Genomic DNA, 19,734 nt, shown 5'->3' with positions numbered 1-19,734 from the left:
CTTGCTTTCTTTCTTTCCTTCCTTCTTTCTTTCTTTCCTTCCTTCTTTCTTTCCTTCTTTCTTTCTTTCCTTCTTTACTTCTTTCTTTCTTTTTGTTTCTTGATGAAATTATTTCACTTGTTTATTTTAGTTGCAGCATCTAACGATGATATATTTAGATGCCACACAAAATATAAACGGGTAACATGATTCTCTAACTGAAAAAAGAGGGAAATGGTTTCAGTTCAACTATTTATTTTTGTCAGATCTTTTATTTTAATTACATGGGATTTCAACAAAAAATTCCCTTTATCCAAAATTTTCACCATATTATTACTTTTAATGGTTTCTGGAGAGGGGAAACTGGAAAGTTCGTGCAAATAGTCCAAAGTATAACATCTTTCAAACTACTTTGGAAGGAAGAAAGGACCATTTACTCATTAGAGATAGATAACAGGGGTCATCGTTTATATGAAGTTATAAGATGCAATAACAAAAAATATCCAGTACAAGATATAAAAATAAAGATAACACAGGATATATTAATGAAGTCCATGGCATTCCGATGGTGAAAGTGTGAAAGTAAAGACTCAACATCAGCAAGATTAAGCATTAGCTGATTAAGAAGGCATCAGGGGTCACAAAAGACAGCATGATCTCTGTTATCGATCATTAATAATGAAAACAAAATTGAATTGCACGAGAATTTTCATAAAAGTAGGCTATGAAAATAAGATCAATGGGTGATTAATGGGGATTGAGAATAATAAATAAGATCAAGATTCCCTCATATCTCATTCTCTTTTAGGTTTATCCTCTATCAGGTTCAGTGCAGAACCATTATAATTCCATGTAATGGGGATTGGGAATGATATCCTAGTGGCATCCTTGACGTGCTTAATCTGTTTAGTATTCCTGTAAGATTGTGAAGCATTTGTTTTTATATGGCAGATCTTCTACATGTGCTTTGTTCTTGCTAATGTAATTCACAATCAAAGAACTCAAATTCAGGGCTCAATGAAATAGTAGCTGTAGTCCCACTTCCAAAAGGAAAAACATTACGCTACAGGGATTAATCGAAATCATGAATACCAATCTGAATGGGAATAGAATCTTTCATGTGGAGTTTTTTACATGACAACCTTTACAAGTGAAGAGAGATTCAAACAACCTCTCCAACCTTGATGTATTACAAAGAGGTCAGGCATGGAAAGTATTGCCATATATACAACAAAAAAGAGCTATATCCCATGTTATGAAGTCCAATTGTAGCAACATGCCTATGGGAACAATAATCATATGAATGAGCGCATATATCCTTCACAAACTTATAATGTATAACAATTTTATACAAAGTAGAACAAGTAGCAGTAAGAAAAACACACTACAATTGAATCAGATTGTTGAAACAGTAAGTACCAATAAGGAACCATCCAATAAGAATGGAAGTGAAGATGAACCAAAATTTTAGGAAGGTGAATCCCCCAAATGTGACTCCAAGAAAAAATACAACCACAAATGGTAAGATAGACCGCAGCATGGATGGTGTGCTGACCCAACGTCCATTGAGTAAAATAAAAAGTGCAAGATTCACCACATTCCATCCACCAGACAGGAAGCCCAACCTATTTAGATTATTGGCAACAAACGAGTGGCAGTTGCATGTCAAAAGATTGTACGCTAGATGTTGGAATTCTTGAGTGCTCTTCCGCAGTGCATCATCCCAAGTCCTCAAGTCCCCTCCATTTTCACCCCGTATGTCGTGTTCCTCACCATTGTATGCAGTCTGGGACAAAGGGATGTAACACTGCTGCCAATTTATTTTTTAAACAACATTAAAGAAGCAATTGAGCAGCAGAAATCCAATGTTAACAAGTTGAACAGATTGAGAAATTCCATTAAAATATAGGTCTTCATAGCTGTTACAGGGATCCATCTAGTGTAAATCACAGCACAGTACAAAAATCAAGCACATAAAGGAAGTTACAACTTTGAAGTCATTTCACAAAGAAAGAAATAGTTTCTTGGTATTATCCCTCTTCCTGTCTCTTACTTTGCCTCAACAGTAACAATGTCCATTTTAGTGGAGTGCAAATGTGATTTTGTTGAAGTCCCACAATGGTTAACTTTGGATAATTTGAAGGCCTTATAAGTAAATGGACTCATAGACCTAGCGCCTTGAGGTTCTGAATCAACACGTAGTGCCAAATCTGCTTAGTGAGCTATTATGTATTCTTTATCCCATTATTTGTAAATCTACCAAGCTTGGACTCCCCAATTTCTTAACACGTTCTTAGTTTAGGACATTTGTTGTATCATATATGCATGTGTTTACTAAGGCGAAACAATACTTGGCAGTGTTCTCTTATCACAAAGAATAAACAATTCTGCTATGCAACTAAAATTATGGACAGAATATTGAAATTTTGGAACGATTGATGCTGATGGCTACATTTTGCTGCAATTGTCCACAAATTTCATAATCACAGCGGTACCGCAATTACAGCTGGAATAATATAGGTCACTGCAACCACATTATGGTTGGTTGTATTTTCATGCGAGATTGTCCACAATTTTTATAATCATAGCAGAACAGCAATTGCAACTGTGATATAAAATCATGATACATACCTTTTCTTTGCTTACGGGAAGATATCGAGTGGCAGATCCAAAAGCGAAATTGTCGACACACACAAAATTAGGCCCTGCAAAATCCAATATAACACCATCCTCTCTGCAGATGCCAATGTGACCGATGAAAGGAATGAACCAAGAGATAACAGGAAGTGGTGACCACACAATGGAGCATGGAAATCGACCCCTTTTCGGATCGATTTGCATAGTTTGGGAAAAACCTCCTTCCATCATCCCCAGCTTCTCAGGATCAAAGTCTAATTCCATTGCAAAAGTTGAACTTACTACACTGATTTACCAATATCCCTACACACCAAGTAATTATAAAACTAAATGTCAGTGATTGAGATTTGGAAGCGTAAAATGTGATTGAGCTTCAAAATGGTGAAAATAAATTGTGCGATTCACGATGATAATAAACCCTAGCTTAGGAATTATCGTAAAAAACAAGAAAGGAACAAAAAAATGGAAAAATAAGCGAGGGAGAGATGAGATCGAAGATGTACCTGAGAAAGATAGTTATGGATTAAGAGGATGAGTCATCAGAAGATGATGTCACTCCTCATCGTTGTACTACTACCCTCCACACTTGGCTACTTGTACTACTACCCTCTACACTTTTTAACTTTTTATCTCCTCTTCTATTATTTTAAGAAGATGAAAAAAATAATTTTGTATGATTTTAAATTTTAATCATTTTCTAAAAAAATATTTTTAAAACTAAATAAAATAGTATATATTAAAAAAAAGTATTTCTAAAGTTATATAAAATAGTATATATGTCAACTCCTGATATGAGGGGACTTTATTCCTTAAACTAAATAATTGAATTAAAAATGTATAGTAAATTACTTGAATATGTACAAGAGTTTATAATCTCTTGACTTATAGATCATTAATTAATTTAACATACCTATGTTTTTAGGAGGGATTCACTTTCTAATAAACTTATTTAACATCTTAGTCATCAATTCTATGTGAATTCAATGATTTAAATTAGTGAGTAGATCTAAATCATTAAAAGTCTATAAAATTAATGACTAAGGTGTGAAGTAAATTTAAAATACTTTTGGAGTAAGTGGATCATCACTCATGTTTCAAGATATTCTTATATAAAAAATTCAAAACCAAACATTATTATTAGCTTATTTTTCAATCAAGCTTTCTAGTTAAGTTATTAGTTCCTTGAGGGTGTTGCCAAATACAAGTTGAAAGCATCCACAATAGGTTCTTAAACTTGGGCTAATATGAATAGTATGTATCACTTTTTTTACAATTGCATCATTACAACTTTTTATAATTCTGAAGACATGAGTTAAGACTTGTTTCTTATATAATAGGTGTTCTTAAAATTTGTGTATTTGATATATTGAGAAAATTTGTGTATTTGATATATTGAGAAAATTTGTGTATTTGATATATTGAGAAAATTTGTGTATTTGATATAGAGAATAATGTATCTCTTTATATAAGGAGATAGTTTATCTCCTCTAGCTAGTAAAAATGTGACATGTGTGCTATTTTGTTTATTTTTTAAAATATTTTTATTGAAAATGATGAAACATGACACATGTCATGATTTCACTAATAGGAGGAGATAACTTATCTTCCTTACAAGGATACTCCATTCCCTTTGATATATTGAGAAATTTTGTGTAAAATATAAAAGTGTTAGTTGGTGTATGTTTTTCATTTTAGCTACCGTGGGGAATTGCTAAAGTAAAATAATTTGGGTTATTTAAGTTATAGAGTAAGGTAAATAAAATGTAAAAAAAATTGTGCCATACATATCTAAAAAAATTATAGATTAACCAACAATACCACAGCAAGATCATCATACATCCATTAAATTTCTTTTTTTTTCTTCCAAACTTCTATTCTTCACTATGATTCATGAATTGAATAGAATTTTTACACTCTCTGTATATATATTTTCAACTTGATTCTATAAGTAAAAAAATAAAGTATTAGATTAACTCCTTTGACCATATTCAATCTTAAAAATAAAATAAAGGATAATAAATATTTTAAGTTTTTAACCTTAAATAAACTTTGTAAAACATTCCCCTTGAAAAATAAAATTATAAAGAGCCATTCATTATTTACGTTAGTTTTATGAACAGAACAAGTTGAGAAACTTTGATAATTGATTCTACAATAAAGAAAACACCATTTCTAGAAATGGCTCTCTGATGAAAATTGAGTAGAGGAAGACGAAACAAACACACACTGAAACTGTGGTGTTGTTTTCTTGATTCATCATCTTCTCACAAAAACTGAAAAAGTTTGGATAATTTCTTGATAACATCATGAGGAAGCGGGATTTAGCAATTCTTATGCTTTCTGCTTTCGCTATTTTCTTCTCTCTTCATGTATGTATTCTTTCATTCTTCTCATCCCTTTTCACTGTTAAACCCTAACTGATTTTAATTCTTTTGGCTAATTTGATTGGTGCCACTGCTAATTAAGGTTTGATTCAATTTTAACTGGATTTATTAGCACGATGGTGGTGTTTCCTTCAAAGAGGCGTGGATGCACTTAACCGATGAATACCCAATCAAATACGAAGCCGAACGCCTTCCTCCGCCGCTCGTTGCTGATCTCAACGGTGACGGCAAGAAAGAAGTTCTTGTTGCCACTCATGACGCTAAAATTCAGGTACATTCTTGTTTCTTGGTCTTTACCTATCACGATTCAATGCTTCACTTCTAAAGTTTCATGCTTGTTTTGGTATCTTAAATAATTCAATTTTGAATTTGTGCATGCTGACCTCATCGACATTTTCTCACGTTTTTCAAGCAAAATTATAATTAGAAAGGAACGCATTAACTAGAAAGTTGGGGGAGCACCTATTGCAGAAAAATGGTAAAGTTTCGCCTTAGAGCATGTGTGGAGAAGACCTGTCGAAGCTCCAACAAGGACAATTGATCAAATGGATGGTAGCCAAATTGTTAGAAGTAGAACTGAGGCCAAAAAAAATTATAGACAAAACCATTGTTTAGGCTTTAGATTTAAATAGTTTGTCTATAGATGTAATATAATTTTTGATATGATGTTATAACGTTTACTGTTTATCTATATAACCAGCCCCACCTAGAGGGAAAATGGTCAGTTGTTGATGAATTTGCTTCATAACTTTGTTACCGTGGTATTACTGTATTAGTAGTGACCATTAATTGGGTTTTGTAATTATTATGGTGTCTCCCAGGTTTTGGAGCCCCATAGTAGGCGTGTGGATGAAGGATTCAGCGAGGCACGGGTGCTGGCTGAGGTGTCTCTGTTGCCTGACAAGATACGTGTCACATCTGGGAGACGCCCTGTTGCTATGGCCACTGGCTATATCGATCGCTATAACATTGGGAAACAACAGAAACAGGTTTTGGTTGTAGTGACATCGGGTTGGTCTGTAATGTGTTTTGATTCCAATCTCCAAAAATTGTGGGAAAATAATTTACAGGTATGATGTAGTAGTTGTACTGTTTCTTAGGATAGGATTTTCACCTAATCCTCTAGATTACTCTGTTATACTGTTTAGTTTACTAATTCTTAATGTGGTTGATAACAGGAGGATTTTCCACATAATGCTCACCACAGGGAAGTTTCAATCTCCATAAGCAATTATACTCTAAAGCATGGAGATACAGGATTGATCATTGTTGGTGGAAGGATGGAAATGCAGCAGCATGTATGTGTCACTTGCTTCCTTTTTTCCTGGTTTGTTATTCTTTTTTCGCTTGGTATGTATGCCCCTTTTTATGTGCTAATGGCAAAGCTCACAGTTTTAAGTGGGTGCTGTTTATCTTTTTGAAAAGTGAGAACTAATAACAATTTGTGAGTCACATAAGGCATGGGTGTCTTCTTATTTCCTTTTACGATCTGCAACGACAGACATGAAATCCTCAGCAGTATTTTTTGATTAAGTATGGTTCTAATGTGGGTTTCCTGTTACGTTTTGAGTTTTATAATTTCTATGTTATTCAATTTTTCTAATGCGGTAATGCCAATGATGTTGGCTTTGTGCATATAGTTAATGTTCTTAACTAGAATTACTTTTAGTCTGAAATTGTTTTATTTGGTCATATTTTGTCACAAGGTCTTATTGCTGTCTTAATTTGTGAATCATTTGTTTTGAAATAGCTTGTGTTGATTGTTTCTCAAGTAAATTTATCTCTGCCACTTCCAGATTTTTATGGATCCTTTTGAAGAAATGGGAAATGGAGCCAGATTTGCTGAACAGCATCGAAGAAGTGCTGCTGAGAAGGAGGTATAGACATGTTACTGGTGGATGCTAAATCTTGTGCTCTTTTTTACTCATTATCTTCTAGCATACTAAGGGGTGCTGAAAACACTGATTTTATTCCTGACAACTATAGTTTTTAAAATGCTGGATTTTTACTCAATTACTTTTTAGTTGAATAAAAGGGCGGTCTGGTACATGAGGCCTCCACCTAGTGGGGTTTAGGGATGGTAGATGTACGCAACCTTACCCTTACAAACAAAGAGGTTGTTTCCAAGATTTGAACCGATGATCTCTAGGTCATAAGGCAATCAACCTTACTGTTGCACCAGGGCTCACCCTCTTCAATTGTTTAGTTGAATATATTGTTTTCTTAACTTTACTTTATTAAAGCCTTGGTTTAATCAAGTCAATAAACTATATGCTCCTCGCAGCAAGTATCCTATAAATCTAGACCTTCATGAGTGCATAGCTAAATAAAGAAGTGAAAGTTGACTCCTTACTTTAGACTGCAGGACTAGAAAAGAACAAAGATATGAAGGATAGATAAAAGTGTGGTTTGAAAAGATTATGGTTAGAGACTGTAGGTCATGGTGTCATGTCGGAGTGTGTGGTTTTCATCTTATGATCTATAAATCATGTTACTATCTGTTTTTGTTTTTTCCTCTTCTTTTTGCAGGGGACCCCTTTCTCTTTTTACTAAAAAATTGACCACGTAGATGTCAGTTTTCTTCCTATCTATAGGTGAATTTTTTGTTATTTTATTCTCTTCCTTGTCCTGGACAGGCTTCTGAAAACTCTGGAACTGTAGATTTGCGCCATTTTGCGTTTTATGCATTTGCTGGTCGATCTGGTGTTGAACGATGGCATAGAAAAAATGAGGTGGTGTTCTTTCTTCTTTGATATTCAGCATGCACTATTATTTGAGTGTGGTCATCATGCTAAGTTCAAACTAAATTCCTTTTTGATTTAATAATGCATTCTTTGTTCTTTTTTTGTTCGTATGTGGAATACTTTTTTCTATCCTTCCCCTGTATGTCTCATGTTTCAAAGTTTATCTCAGTGGAATATGTTCAGGTTCTACAAGCATGTATTTGGCCATCAAGAAACGTAAAGACTGTACAACAAATTATAATTTAGGTAAAAAAAGCACAGAACATAATGAGCTTGAGCCTGATGCCCTGGTGTCAATAAATGAGGCCCACGGAATATGAACTAGAATTTAATCTGCTGATGCCAAATAAAGTTCCTTCAAGGAAACTGAACAACCTCCCAACAAGCATTAACCTTAGTCTTATCTGTTTCTGACACTAGATTAGATATTCCATTGCCAACATGTCAAGTCTGGTTGAATGTGTATTGATGCTAGTCTGACATCCATTTCGTAATTACCTTGTGTGCATTGTCCATTTTTCTAATGACTATTATTATTTTTCATTGCTTAGAACATTGAAGCGCGTTCTTCAGATGCATCACAGTTACTTCCACAACATAACTACAAGCTTGATGTTCATGCTCTGAATAGTCGTCATCCTGGAGAGGTATTTACATTGTGCTGTTCAATTAAAAGTTAAGGGAATGCTTGTATTTGATAGAATGTGATGGGAAAGAGTGGCATGGTAAATTTTCGCCAGTCACCCCCCACCTCCCTCCCTCCGCTAAAAAAGAATTTGGGAAGCAGTGGGGAGTGATTATTTTCTTTTTAAAATATGTTGGTATACCTGTTGTGCCTTTTAGTTCAATTTACTTGCTTTCTAATATGTAAGAAGCATTGTAATCTCAACTTTATAACTCTGGCCCCGCTCCGTTCCTCTAATCAATCCTATTAAGAAATTCCAAACAAGGGAAAAGATTTGTTTTCTTATATGGAGTTTTACCAGAACTCCAGTACTCCCCCATAACTACTTGAGAAACTTCATTAACCCCTTCCCTCGTGTGTGTAAACTAGCATGTTTACACAGTGGAGTATTTTGTTTAAATTTAATGTTAATGTCGAATGCTTATTAGGATTATAGGTATCTTCCTAAAAGATATAGCTTCCTGTGACATGTGAAATTGTAGTTTGAATGCAGGGAATTCAGAGAATCAATCCTGGGAGTTATGCCACATCACTGGGTATGCTATATTTTATATTTGTCAATGTTGATTAACCTTATTTACTAAATCTCAATCTCAAATGTTCTGGTTACTCTTGACATTATATAAACTCTTTTACCAGGATAGGAGAGAAGATACTTTGTTGAAGCTGGCACACTTCAGGCGGCACAAGAGGAAACCATTGAAGAAAACACCTGGAAAGGCTATGAATTACCCTTTTCACAAGCCTGAAGAAAATCATCCTCCAGGGAAGGACACAACCAAAAAAATTTCAAAGATAATTGGGAAAGCAGCAAATTATGCTGGTTCTGCAAAATATAAGAAGGTTAAATACAATGCTGGACATAATTATAATTACTTTCAAGATGACTATAATTGGGCAGTCGACAAACTTTTTTCCAAACATTATTGAAGCATCTTTATGCAGTTATAGAAACTGCTAGTTTATCACCATTTTTTGTCTCCGGATTTAGATCTTTGACTTTGTATCTGTTTGCATAATCTATTGGTTTGAACCCACTCTGAAGGTACGCTTGATTTGCTAAGAAATGGGGACAAAGCAAAACAATTTTTTTTTTCAGTTTGATTCATAATCAGACTCCAGTATTGGGCAAACCATATTCTTGGGACAGTACAGAAGTCCTGTTTTTGTCATGTGCTGTCCCTCACTACTTAGCAAATCAAAAGCATCTTGAGTTTGTGATGAGTGGCCATAGCTCAGCATTATGCGTTCATTCTTTTTTAACCAGGCACCAATCAAAAATATTATTGCCTTTAGATCCCCCCATCGGGGAGGGGTTGATTTTATTATTTGTCATAATGGTTTTCTTTTGGGATGCAGCATGTACCTTATGTTCCAACTATAACCAACTACACTCAAGTGTGGTGGGTTCCTAATGTTGTGGTGGCTCATCAGAAGGAGGGGATAGAAGCTCTTCATTTGGCAACTGGCCGACCAATATGCAAGGTTAAATAAAAATCACTCGTCAGCCTGAAGTTGATTATTGCTTTACAGTGCATGTCTTTATCAAGTCATAAACTCTCAATACAAGTTTGTCAGAAAAATGTATTGGGGCTATTGAAGGATGCAATTGTAAAGCTGCATCTTCTGATATGTTTCTGGCTTGTAGAGCACATTATTTTCTTAGTCTACAACAACCAAACCTTAATCCCACTATGTGGAGTCGCCTATATGGATGAACGATGTCACGATGCTCTATCATACATTTGTTCTTAGTCTAAATTCTAAAAATTATTTGTCTTTTTGTAGCATTAAAAAAGGCCTGGTTTCATGCAAAAATTTATTTAGCTTCATCATATTATTTCTTCTTTATCATTGCCATATTCAGTGTAATGACAAAATTGTTTATTTCAGCTTCACCTTCAGGAAGGTGGTCTGCACGCAGATGTTAATGGCGATGGAGTTCTAGATCATGTGCAGGTTCATGTTTTGATCATTATATTAATTTAGCATATAATAAAGGGTTTTTTTAAACCTAGGCCTGTAAGAGGCTAAAAAGTATCCTTACATTGGAAAAATACATATTTAATACTCTAAGATCTAGTGGACTTAGTTTCCCATGACATCTGTATTCTTTTGTAACTTCTTATCCTCAGCCCTAAGTGCTGATAAAAAAACTTAATGTGGAATATTTGTCTGCCTGATATCTGGGATATTTATCCTATCAGGCTGTTGGAGGAAATGGTGCTGAGCAAACTGTAGTTAGTGGTTCCATGGAAGTGCTACGACCTTGTTGGGCTGTTGCTACATCTGGTGTACCAATACGAGAACAACTCTTCAATGTCTCTATTTGTCATTATACTCATTTTAATTTATTCCAACATGGAGAACTTCATAGAAGCTTCAGTCGAGGTTCAGAGACTGCTTCTTTAGAGGTAGCAACACCTATTTTCATTCCTAGAAGTGATGGTCATAATCATCGGAAGGGAAGCCGTGGAGATGTTATTTTCTTGACGAATCGTGGAGAGGTATAATTGTTTGACTTCTTTCCTGTGGTTAAGGGTTTGAGTGAGCACCAATTAAACAAGTTCTTGAATTTTTTTACCGAAGTATTATAAGTCAAGAATGAGTCTCAGCACAACGGTAATGTTATTGATTAATGGTTAGGAGGTCATGGGTTCAAATCTTAGAAACAGACTCTCCGTTTGCGGGGGATAAGACTACTTATATTACCCTTCCTAGACCTTACTAGTAAGAGTCTTGTGCACTGTACTGCCCTTTATGAAGTATTTCAAGTCAATTACTTCATATTTTTTAGTATATTGAAATATTCCCAGCGGTAGTACTTCTCTAGAAGAAACATTTACAGAATCTTGTGGAAATATGCAGCTTTTGATTAAGTTGGACGTGAGAGTTATCCATGACCTTTTGAAATATCGGATATTTTAATTATGTTTTTCAAGGTACAATCTTATTGATGTTGACATTGGTAAGTTTAAAAACGTTACTTGCAGATTACATCATACTCCCCTGGCTTGCATGGTCTTGATGCTATTTGGCAATGGCAACAATCAACCGGTGTTACATGGTCAAATCTGCCTTCACCAGTAGGTATGACGGAAAGTGGTCAGGTGGTTCCCACACTGAAGCCTCTCTCGTTGCGGTTGCATGATAATCAAGAAGTGATTCTCGCAGCTGGAGAACAAGAAGCTGTGGTAATATCAGCCGGAGGTAGTTTATTGGCTACAATTGAACTACCTGCTCCACCAACACACATCTTGATCTCTGAGGACTTCTCAAATGATGGGCTCACCGACCTTATTCTTGTCACCTCTAACGGAGTGTATGGCTTCGTCCAGACTAGGCAACCTGGTGCTATATTTTTCAGCATGCTTGTTGGTTGTCTCATTGTCGTAATGGCAGTTATATTTGTCACCCAACACTTGAATGCCATGAAGGGGAAGCCTCGTCCTTCTTCTGGTCCACGATGAAAAGAATAAGCCGAAACTCATACCAGCTGAACTTTGCAGGCACTATTGAAAAAACCAAAGAGGATGAGGTGTTGCAACTAGTGGAGCATCAAGAGTATACAAAATGCATAAAACCTAACTGTGATTTACCTTTTTGAGGTGCTGAACAGTGCATGGTTGTTGATTGTAAAATTTGGACAGAATGGCCATTCTTGTAGGAAATTTGATGGTGTAATGTTATTGGTAAGTAAGCTATAGTCACGTTAGTTTATTTCACTGATGTGACAAGGAAGCTACACTATACACACTTGTTACCTATTCTGAATTAGTCCATTCACAAGAGAAACTCACCTTATATTCTTTCCTCCACGGGATTTTCTTGCTTTAGTGAACGGTATCAATTCTGTTCAAATCCCACTCAAACATGGGAAATTCATTCCCATTTTTATCAATAAACACGGTTTGGCAAATGTTTTCTTTCACAATTCATCAAGAGCGAGAGAAGGGGACTTTGCAGATAAAATTACTACTGTTTTATTTGGAAGATGTTTTTTCACAATTCATCAAGATGTTTTATTTGGAAGATAAAATTAGGTAGTGTTTCCTGCAAAAGTAGGAAACACTACCTAAATATCATCTTGTTTCCCCAATTGTTGTACCTTTTCAAAGGCAGCACGCTAAGGTACATGGAACTTTTTTTATGTAAAGTATTTTTGGGCTAAGGAGTATATTTCACCTATGAGTAATGAATTAATTTCTTTTGGACAATGTACTGTCAAATTAACAAATATCGGTCACAAAAATTGAATGTTTAACCTATTAGTTAATCTGAAAATCCAATATAACCTTGCACCATTAGGATAATCGTTAGTTAATCTGAAGATCCAAATGAAGAATGTGCAATAATATCCAACTAGGGTTGGTGTGATTTGTTTATTTAGGCAGAGAGATATGGGATGGTAAAAAGGAGGTGACTAGAACGGATTTCCATAAAAATAATCATGCTACGTACCATGGAGGAGATGGCCGAGACAACACTTCTCTTCTTTTCGTGTTATAGTATTTATTATTTGAATGTTTTCCCATACAAAATTTGAAATTATTTTAAAGGGCGTTCTAATCAAAGTGATTAAAAAAATAGGTAACCTATAAATAAAGACAACTTATTTTCACTCCTAAATTCATTAACACGATTAATGTTTATTGTTTTTTGTTTGTTATTTAACAACAAAAGCACATTTTTAGGAGTTGGATTTTTCATAAATCAAACATACTCTAATCTTGTACCAGATTTGGATGATTCCAAAACGGACAAAATAGGATTGGCTCCGCACACATTGTACATAGCCTTATAATATTTATATATATGTATACAAAGAGAGTAAGTCCTATCCTATTAAAACCAAAATTTAGCATAATTCATATATTGATCATATCCTTCTCTTCTTATCATTTTGTACATTTAGTAGTTTGCGTGTTGAACATTAATGTAAGAGGGCATTTGGTAAGTGTCCTCTAAAGAGTAAAAGCTCAATCCCCTTTAATCTTTGGACCTCAACTTTGAACTTACATCCTCCATTTTGCACTTACCACAAGCACTGCATTGCAAAAATAAGTGTTGCATAAAAATAATCAGTAATCAAATATGTTGTAACAAGATGGATAAAAGCTAAGGTATTAATGTACTATTGGTAGTGTACGTACCCATGTTTTCTTCTTCATTTTCTTTTTCTCCATATAAGCCGTAATCTCCTCTTGTTTTGTAAGTGAATCCTCCAAAGCCTGAGAAAGCAGAATCACTAACAATAACAATAATCATAAATGAGTAAGACATAGATAGGCATAGTGGTAAATGTTTTACTTACCTTCTTTGTGGCCTGAAGCTCTTGCTCCAAGGCGTCGGCTCGGCTTATAGTAGCATTCAGCATTTCCTCCTTCTCGGGTGGCATAGTAGGAGGGTTATTATTTATGTCGGCCATTTTCTCTTCTAACTCAACCATGCGTTTCATTACGGTAGTAAACTCTGCAGAAGAAAGTGCCGTGGCAAACAATTCATGAATATCAGCCATGACTCATTACTTATTGAGCATACCTATTGCTTCACAAGTTTAAAGTTAAAACTTTTGAAAGAAATATAATTATTTCCATCAATTACCTTTTGATGCATCAAGTGACTTAGTCTCATTAACTTTTTTCACAGCAGTTTTATCAGCCACCGGAATAGAGTTCTCAGCCTTGGAAGGTTTTGTGGCAGGGACCTGGAGTTTGTTATTAGAAGTTATAACTAAGGAAACAAGGAGCACTTAAAATTCATATCAGGAGAATAATTGATGATGCAGGACACAGAAGGGTCTACATGCTCCATAGTATCTACATAATGCTGTATGTATGAAGTATAAACCTATGGTGAAAGTGAAACTACCAAAAAATTCTACAAAATGCCTGCAGAATCGTGACAGAATTCCAAAGGAAGACGCCATATCTAAAATTGCATACATCTACCATGTTCGGTTGTGATGATAAGACTGCATACATCTATGTTGTTCATATCCTACTAGGTGAGATCCTCGTGCGTTGGGCCGCCCTAGTTGACATGATGTTTTCCTTTAATTGTAGTTTATTATTTGAGCAATTCAGTTTAGTGACTCTTAGCATTAGAAATATATACACAGACAAATAATTTTATCAATTATAAAATTTTCAACACAATTAATTTGTATTTATATTAGAACTACTAACAGAAAAATTGACACCCTCCATTATGTACTAAATTCTGTCTATTCTTTACAAGATTAAGAATGGATATTAACATTACCTCATCACAAACTGGAGAAGCCTGTGAAGTGACATTTACCTCCGTCTTGGATGTCTTATGTACCTAAACATGTGCATCAATTTGTTCAAAATTTCATCAATGGAAGATATGACTAAGACTTATTAGAAAATCAAAATGATTTTGAAGAATTAATAGTATTTGCATAGGCACAACCAAATGGATGCCCAAATGTCCAAGGGAGAGGATCCACTTACTCCAGGAGTAAATTAATCGGAGTATATTATTTGAGCAATTGAGTTTATTGGAGTGTTAGCATTAGAAATATATACACAGACAAATAATTTTATCAATTAGACAAAGTTCAACACAATTAATTTGTATTTACATTAGAACTACTAACAAAAAAACTTACACCCTCCATTATGTACTAAAATCAGTCTATTCTTTACAAGATTAAGAATAGATATTACCTCATCACAAACTGGAGGAGCCTGTGGGGTGACATTTGCCTCCAACTGGGATGTCTTATGTACCTAAACATGCACATCAATTTGTTCAAAATTTCATAATGAAGGAGGGGACAAAGAGTTCTTAGAAAATCAAAATGATTTTGAACAATTAATAGTATTTGCATAGGCACAACCGAATAGAGGCCCAAATGCCGAATGTACTACCAAATATTAAGAGCTTAGGATAAGTTATCTCACCTCAGAGATAATTTTCTCTTCTGCTTGAGACTCTGATTTTCTTGAACATTTATGAGCACCATTCTGAACCATCTGCAATCTCACAACACATAAGTTTTGGAGTCCATACAAGGAACATATATAAGGAAGCGAGGGAAATAAGATGACATAAAAGGACTACAGACCTACCTGCATTATTTCTGGATCATTCCATGGACCCTTATCTGAAAGCATACAACCTCCTTTATCAGCGCAAGTGCAGGTACCTCCTAAAGACTCGGGCAACTCACTGGCATAGCAAAATCAATGGATGGGTGAAGCTTCTCAATAACCTTTTGCCAATGTTATAAGAAGTTTTTACTTCAAGACAGAAAGAAAACTGAGGAGTAAAAGGGGGGGATCCAAAGTACTTTCGGAATAACGAAAACCAGATACTGCGATACTCAATCACTTATTTCTGAACTCACCTTGCGTCAATTATTTCAAGCAATTTACTCTGATAATTGTTGCCAAGAACCTGACAAATTACAAGTTTCAGTTACATAGTTCTATTTGCCTGACAAAACAAACTGGTTTAAGAGCAGGTATATATGTGTGTGTGCTCACATTAATTTTTGCCGTCGTCTTAGGATCAAGGAAGGACTTTATGGTGTTCCACAGCATTCTGAATCCAGAACCTGCATTGATGATGAACATGCGATTCAAGGTCTGCAGTGGAGCAACCAATATCATGATATTACTTAATAATCCACCATATGTATTCATATTCAAAAACTTCCCCCTTAAATTCTAACCAAGGTAGAAAAGAATACCTCTGGATAGTTGTCACCATCGACCTTTTGAAGGCGAGTCAGGAGATCCCTAGCATGTTTGTTTAAGCTTTTTAGCCCCTGTGACAATAATGATAATACATCAGGGTTTATTTTGTGTCACTAAAATACTATCTATTTAGTGCTAACTTAAATGCTGTGAACCAAATAAATAAAGACCATAAATCTTGTCATTTTTGTGAACCATGTTCAACCGTCTAATCATTCTAGATTGTGAGTTGTTTTGGCATATATATTTAGCTATATCTTATGCGTACGGCGTACCAATCCCGAAACGTCCAAGATGGTTGTACTTTGATCAATGTGCTTCTTTGCAGCGATTGAACAAGCTGCAAACTTATCGAATGACCTCTCGAACTCCATTACATGATATTTGACATAGCGATCCATGGTTGTGACTTGCATCAGCTTTGTTGCATCAACTAGTCCTAACCTCTCTATGTACAGAGGTCTTCCTTCTTTGTCTATTCCATGATGTCCTTGGGGATAGTATTTTAGGACTTCCTCACGTTCCTTGAACTCAAAATCCTATTATAAAGAGCACAAGAAGTAAATAAAAGAAGTGAAACTCTAAAAAACTGCACACACAAAAAAAGAGCAGCGATCACATAATACATCAATCACTGCTATTCATCGCGAAAATTTAATGACGAATATGGTGCAAATTTATCTGGCCAAATCATGAAATTAATATGGAGAGAGCTATTTCATAAATTGTTTCACAAATCAATATGAAATAGCTCTGCACATATTATTATGACATGTTCTGCCACTTTACTACAATTATTCTCCACTTGTAATTGAGTTAGATAATTCACACAATATAATTTTCGCACTGAATAGTGGTATGGTAAAGTAATCTCCTAAAGCCACAGAAATTGTTGACCTAACAAATACCTGCATAATAGTGTCAGCACCAAATTCCTTTCTCCATTTGAGCATGTCAGACCACATTTGCTTTGTTTTCTCAATATCAAATTTCCTGGCCTTTAGGAATCTATACATACAATAGTAGATTAAGAAAAGTTTCACGTTCTGACTAATTTCGATTAGTGACATGATATCAAATCAAGATTATACGCATCCGTGTAAATTAAAAAATGAACCTGAGCATGATATGATAATCGTCATGCTTTGCAGGGAGTAGTTCGTCCTGAACTAGCACTTGGCGGAACTGTTCCACAATTTTTAACTCCTCAGCATCATGGAAATCCTCGATTTCAACGGACATGACCTTGCTACTTTGCCTACCCTTCCTTGTCAAGGAATTCCTGAGCATGTTGGAAGCATTAATTGCTTTCTGCTTGAAAGAACCTACAAAATAGTATGGCCTTTCAATAACCAGCTGCATAATATAATAACAAAACTAGATACATAATCAACTATTATTGTCCTGATCAATCAAATAAGATCCAATAATCCATATTAATTGTTCGAATTTCTCACGATAACATATATCCGAAACATGCATGCAATTATTATGTATATGATTACATACCAGACATGGTGTATCTTCGGTTGAATTGCTTCTGGTAGCTTTATAGGAAAGTAGCCGAAGAATCAAGCACTCATATCATAGATGGCAGAAAACAATAAACCAGTCCGAAATGCCCTGTCTGCATGCAAATCTATGCAAGCATTATATATATATATATTGTATATGATAATGACAAAAGAGATGTATCAAATGAAATTTATAACATGAACAATGAAAAACAAAGGACATAAAAAATTACAAAAATGAAAAGAAGAATACCTTTTGAAACCAAAGGGAAGTGGGAGAAGTTATAAAAGAAGGTGGTAATATAATCAGTAATTCTGAAAATAGATAGTTTTGTGGGTAAAGAGAGCATTGACAATCAATGCTGACCAAGTCTTACCAACATCGTCAATCTCTCAATATTCTTTCATAATTAGCAAATTCGACAACATATATTAGACACATGCAAGTATTTTTATATATAGGAATCATGTTTCTTTTCCACTGTAATATAAATGGTATAAATGATGGTGAATGAATAGAGATTTTTTATTTGGTACATTCTTCCCCCTCTAATAGGAATTATATTTTCTTAGGCTCAATTGAATTTGTATCCTCTCATAAAAGAAATCCTTAACGAAAAAGTAATGGGCTATGTAAAAAAATTAGAGTGTAATATCTATTTAGAAAATAGTTAGAACATTACTTATCATTTATTTGTATTAGTTTTATTTAAGAATCAATAATAATTAAAAATGAATGATAGATAATGACAATGTAAAAAATATTATAACATCAGTGCATAGAGCCCTCCATTCATATGTAGTACTTGTTCCACTTCCATTCTTGTTTCTTTTTTCTCCGTTCACTTTCTACTCTCTCTCTATATATTTATTGTGTTTCTATGCTTTAATCAAATTGCTTATGGCACCACTATATCTAGAGGTGTGAGCCTTTGCCTCCAGGAAGAAATGTTGTTGTTTAATTTTTTTATTATTATATATACTTCTATGCTTTTATAAAAATGCTTATATCATCATTAGAGAGAGATAATGTTGGTGAATTAAGTATTGTTGGTGAATTAAGTATTCAGTTTGATATTCTGGTTACGCTTTCCTAAGAGAATAAACAAAAAGAAAGAAAAAGGAAGAGAAGGTTAAAGGAGAATGATATCCTTTAGTAAGAGGGAAGGTGGAGAGTGTTCCTACCCGGCGAACCAAAGGTCCCATGCTTGGTCGCCGAGGTGGGCCCATTTGTTGGGACCACCAGAGTTGACCCAAGAGATAACATACTTTCCGTACTCCACCAAACCGTACTCCACCAAACTACCTGCCAGCATGACAGACGGGTTGTAGAACGGGTACCAAACCAACCAAGAAGACAAGAATGACACAGTGTACGGTCCTAGCAGACCGCCTGACACGGGAAAAGCAACTCCCGACAACACCTTTGGTCGGCCACGCGTCGCACCACCAGCCAAGAACCCAATATCAACTCTCCCTTCTATAAATAGGGATATCCACCAACAGGAAGTATCTGAACAAAAACTCTTTGACTCTAGTATTAATCTCCCTATTATTACTCACTTTCTCTAGTTCATATACTGACTTGATCGTTGGAGAACCTTTTCAGGTACCTCCATCGGCGGGCCCAACTCACTTGTTTCCTCCTATCACCTTGACAACTACCTTCTACCCCTGCATCAACATCTGATCCATCCTAGTCCGTATCTTAATGTTCATGTTCTGGTAAAGAACAGAGAGAAAGAAAACAAAAGTGGTAGTCTACTTTTGGTTTCTTTTCCAATGTGGGAAGAAATATTAAAATATGAGAGTTTTTCTGCATTTATTATATCCAAAGTCGCTCTACACCTACATTTATATTTTATGATATTAAGTATTAAATTTGTGTTTTACAGAAATAGAAATTTAGAATCTTTATTATTGGATGTACTTGATATTAAATTTTGTATTTATTATATAATATCCAACTTAAAGTAAGATGTACTAAACTATTAATTATAGTTATCTAAGATAATGTTGTTTTACTTTAGTAATAAAAAATATTAAGGGTAAAATAGGAAA

At 34.8% G+C, this 19,734-nt stretch overlaps 3 protein-coding genes across 6 annotated transcripts; 1 reads left to right on the top strand and 2 right to left on the bottom strand.

Moving 5' to 3' along the window:
- Nucleotides 1,272-3,218, bottom strand: LOC109348708 (protein RTE1-HOMOLOG-like). 2 transcript variants are annotated; one of them, XM_019589247.1, is made up of 3 exons: nt 3,120-3,218; nt 2,611-2,919; nt 1,272-1,789 (listed from the first exon to the last, which is right to left on the bottom strand). In XM_019589247.1, the coding sequence occupies exons 2-3, from the start codon at nt 2,878-2,880 to the stop codon at nt 1,364-1,366; spliced, it is 696 nt and encodes a 231-aa protein (XP_019444792.1). In that variant the 5' UTR covers nt 2,881-2,919; nt 3,120-3,218; the 3' UTR covers nt 1,272-1,363. The 2 variants fall into 2 exon arrangements, with proteins under 2 accessions (XP_019444792.1, XP_019444793.1); XM_019589248.1 differs by having other exon boundaries at nt 1,272-1,786.
- Nucleotides 4,751-12,233, top strand: LOC109348706. Its single transcript, XM_019589242.1, has 13 exons — nt 4,751-4,985; nt 5,113-5,271; nt 5,822-6,070; nt 6,179-6,298; nt 6,797-6,877; nt 7,637-7,732; nt 8,296-8,391; nt 8,912-8,965; nt 9,069-9,272; nt 9,789-9,914; nt 10,323-10,388; nt 10,637-10,936; nt 11,423-12,233. The coding sequence occupies exons 1-13, from the start codon at nt 4,923-4,925 to the stop codon at nt 11,897-11,899; spliced, it is 2,091 nt and encodes a 696-aa protein (XP_019444787.1). The 5' UTR covers nt 4,751-4,922; the 3' UTR covers nt 11,900-12,233.
- LOC109348707 (phosphatidylinositol/phosphatidylcholine transfer protein SFH10-like) lies at nt 13,155-18,050 on the bottom strand. Of its 3 annotated transcripts, none has more exons than XM_019589243.1 (16): nt 17,927-18,049; nt 17,669-17,798; nt 17,277-17,484; nt 17,068-17,167; nt 16,435-16,698; nt 16,153-16,230; nt 15,947-16,048; nt 15,808-15,857; nt 15,530-15,629; nt 15,362-15,433; nt 15,125-15,187; nt 14,694-14,756; nt 14,034-14,136; nt 13,744-13,901; nt 13,583-13,660; nt 13,155-13,476 (listed from the first exon to the last, which is right to left on the bottom strand). In XM_019589243.1, exons 2-16 carry the CDS (start codon nt 17,673-17,675, stop codon nt 13,465-13,467), a joined length of 1,458 nt encoding a protein of 485 aa, XP_019444788.1. In that variant the 5' UTR covers nt 17,676-17,798; nt 17,927-18,049; the 3' UTR covers nt 13,155-13,464. The 3 variants fall into 3 exon arrangements, with proteins under 3 accessions (XP_019444788.1, XP_019444789.1, XP_019444790.1); XM_019589244.1 differs by having other exon boundaries at nt 17,669-17,786; XM_019589245.1 differs by lacking the exon at nt 14,694-14,756 and having other exon boundaries at nt 17,927-18,050.

The sequence above is a fragment of the Lupinus angustifolius genome, chromosome LG06 (assembly GCF_001865875.1).
Source record: "Lupinus angustifolius cultivar Tanjil chromosome LG06, LupAngTanjil_v1.0, whole genome shotgun sequence".
NCBI lineage: Eukaryota > Viridiplantae > Streptophyta > Magnoliopsida > Fabales > Fabaceae > Lupinus > Lupinus angustifolius.
Note: the sequence above shows the minus strand (reverse complement) of the source record. Positions and strands in the feature narration are given on the sequence as shown.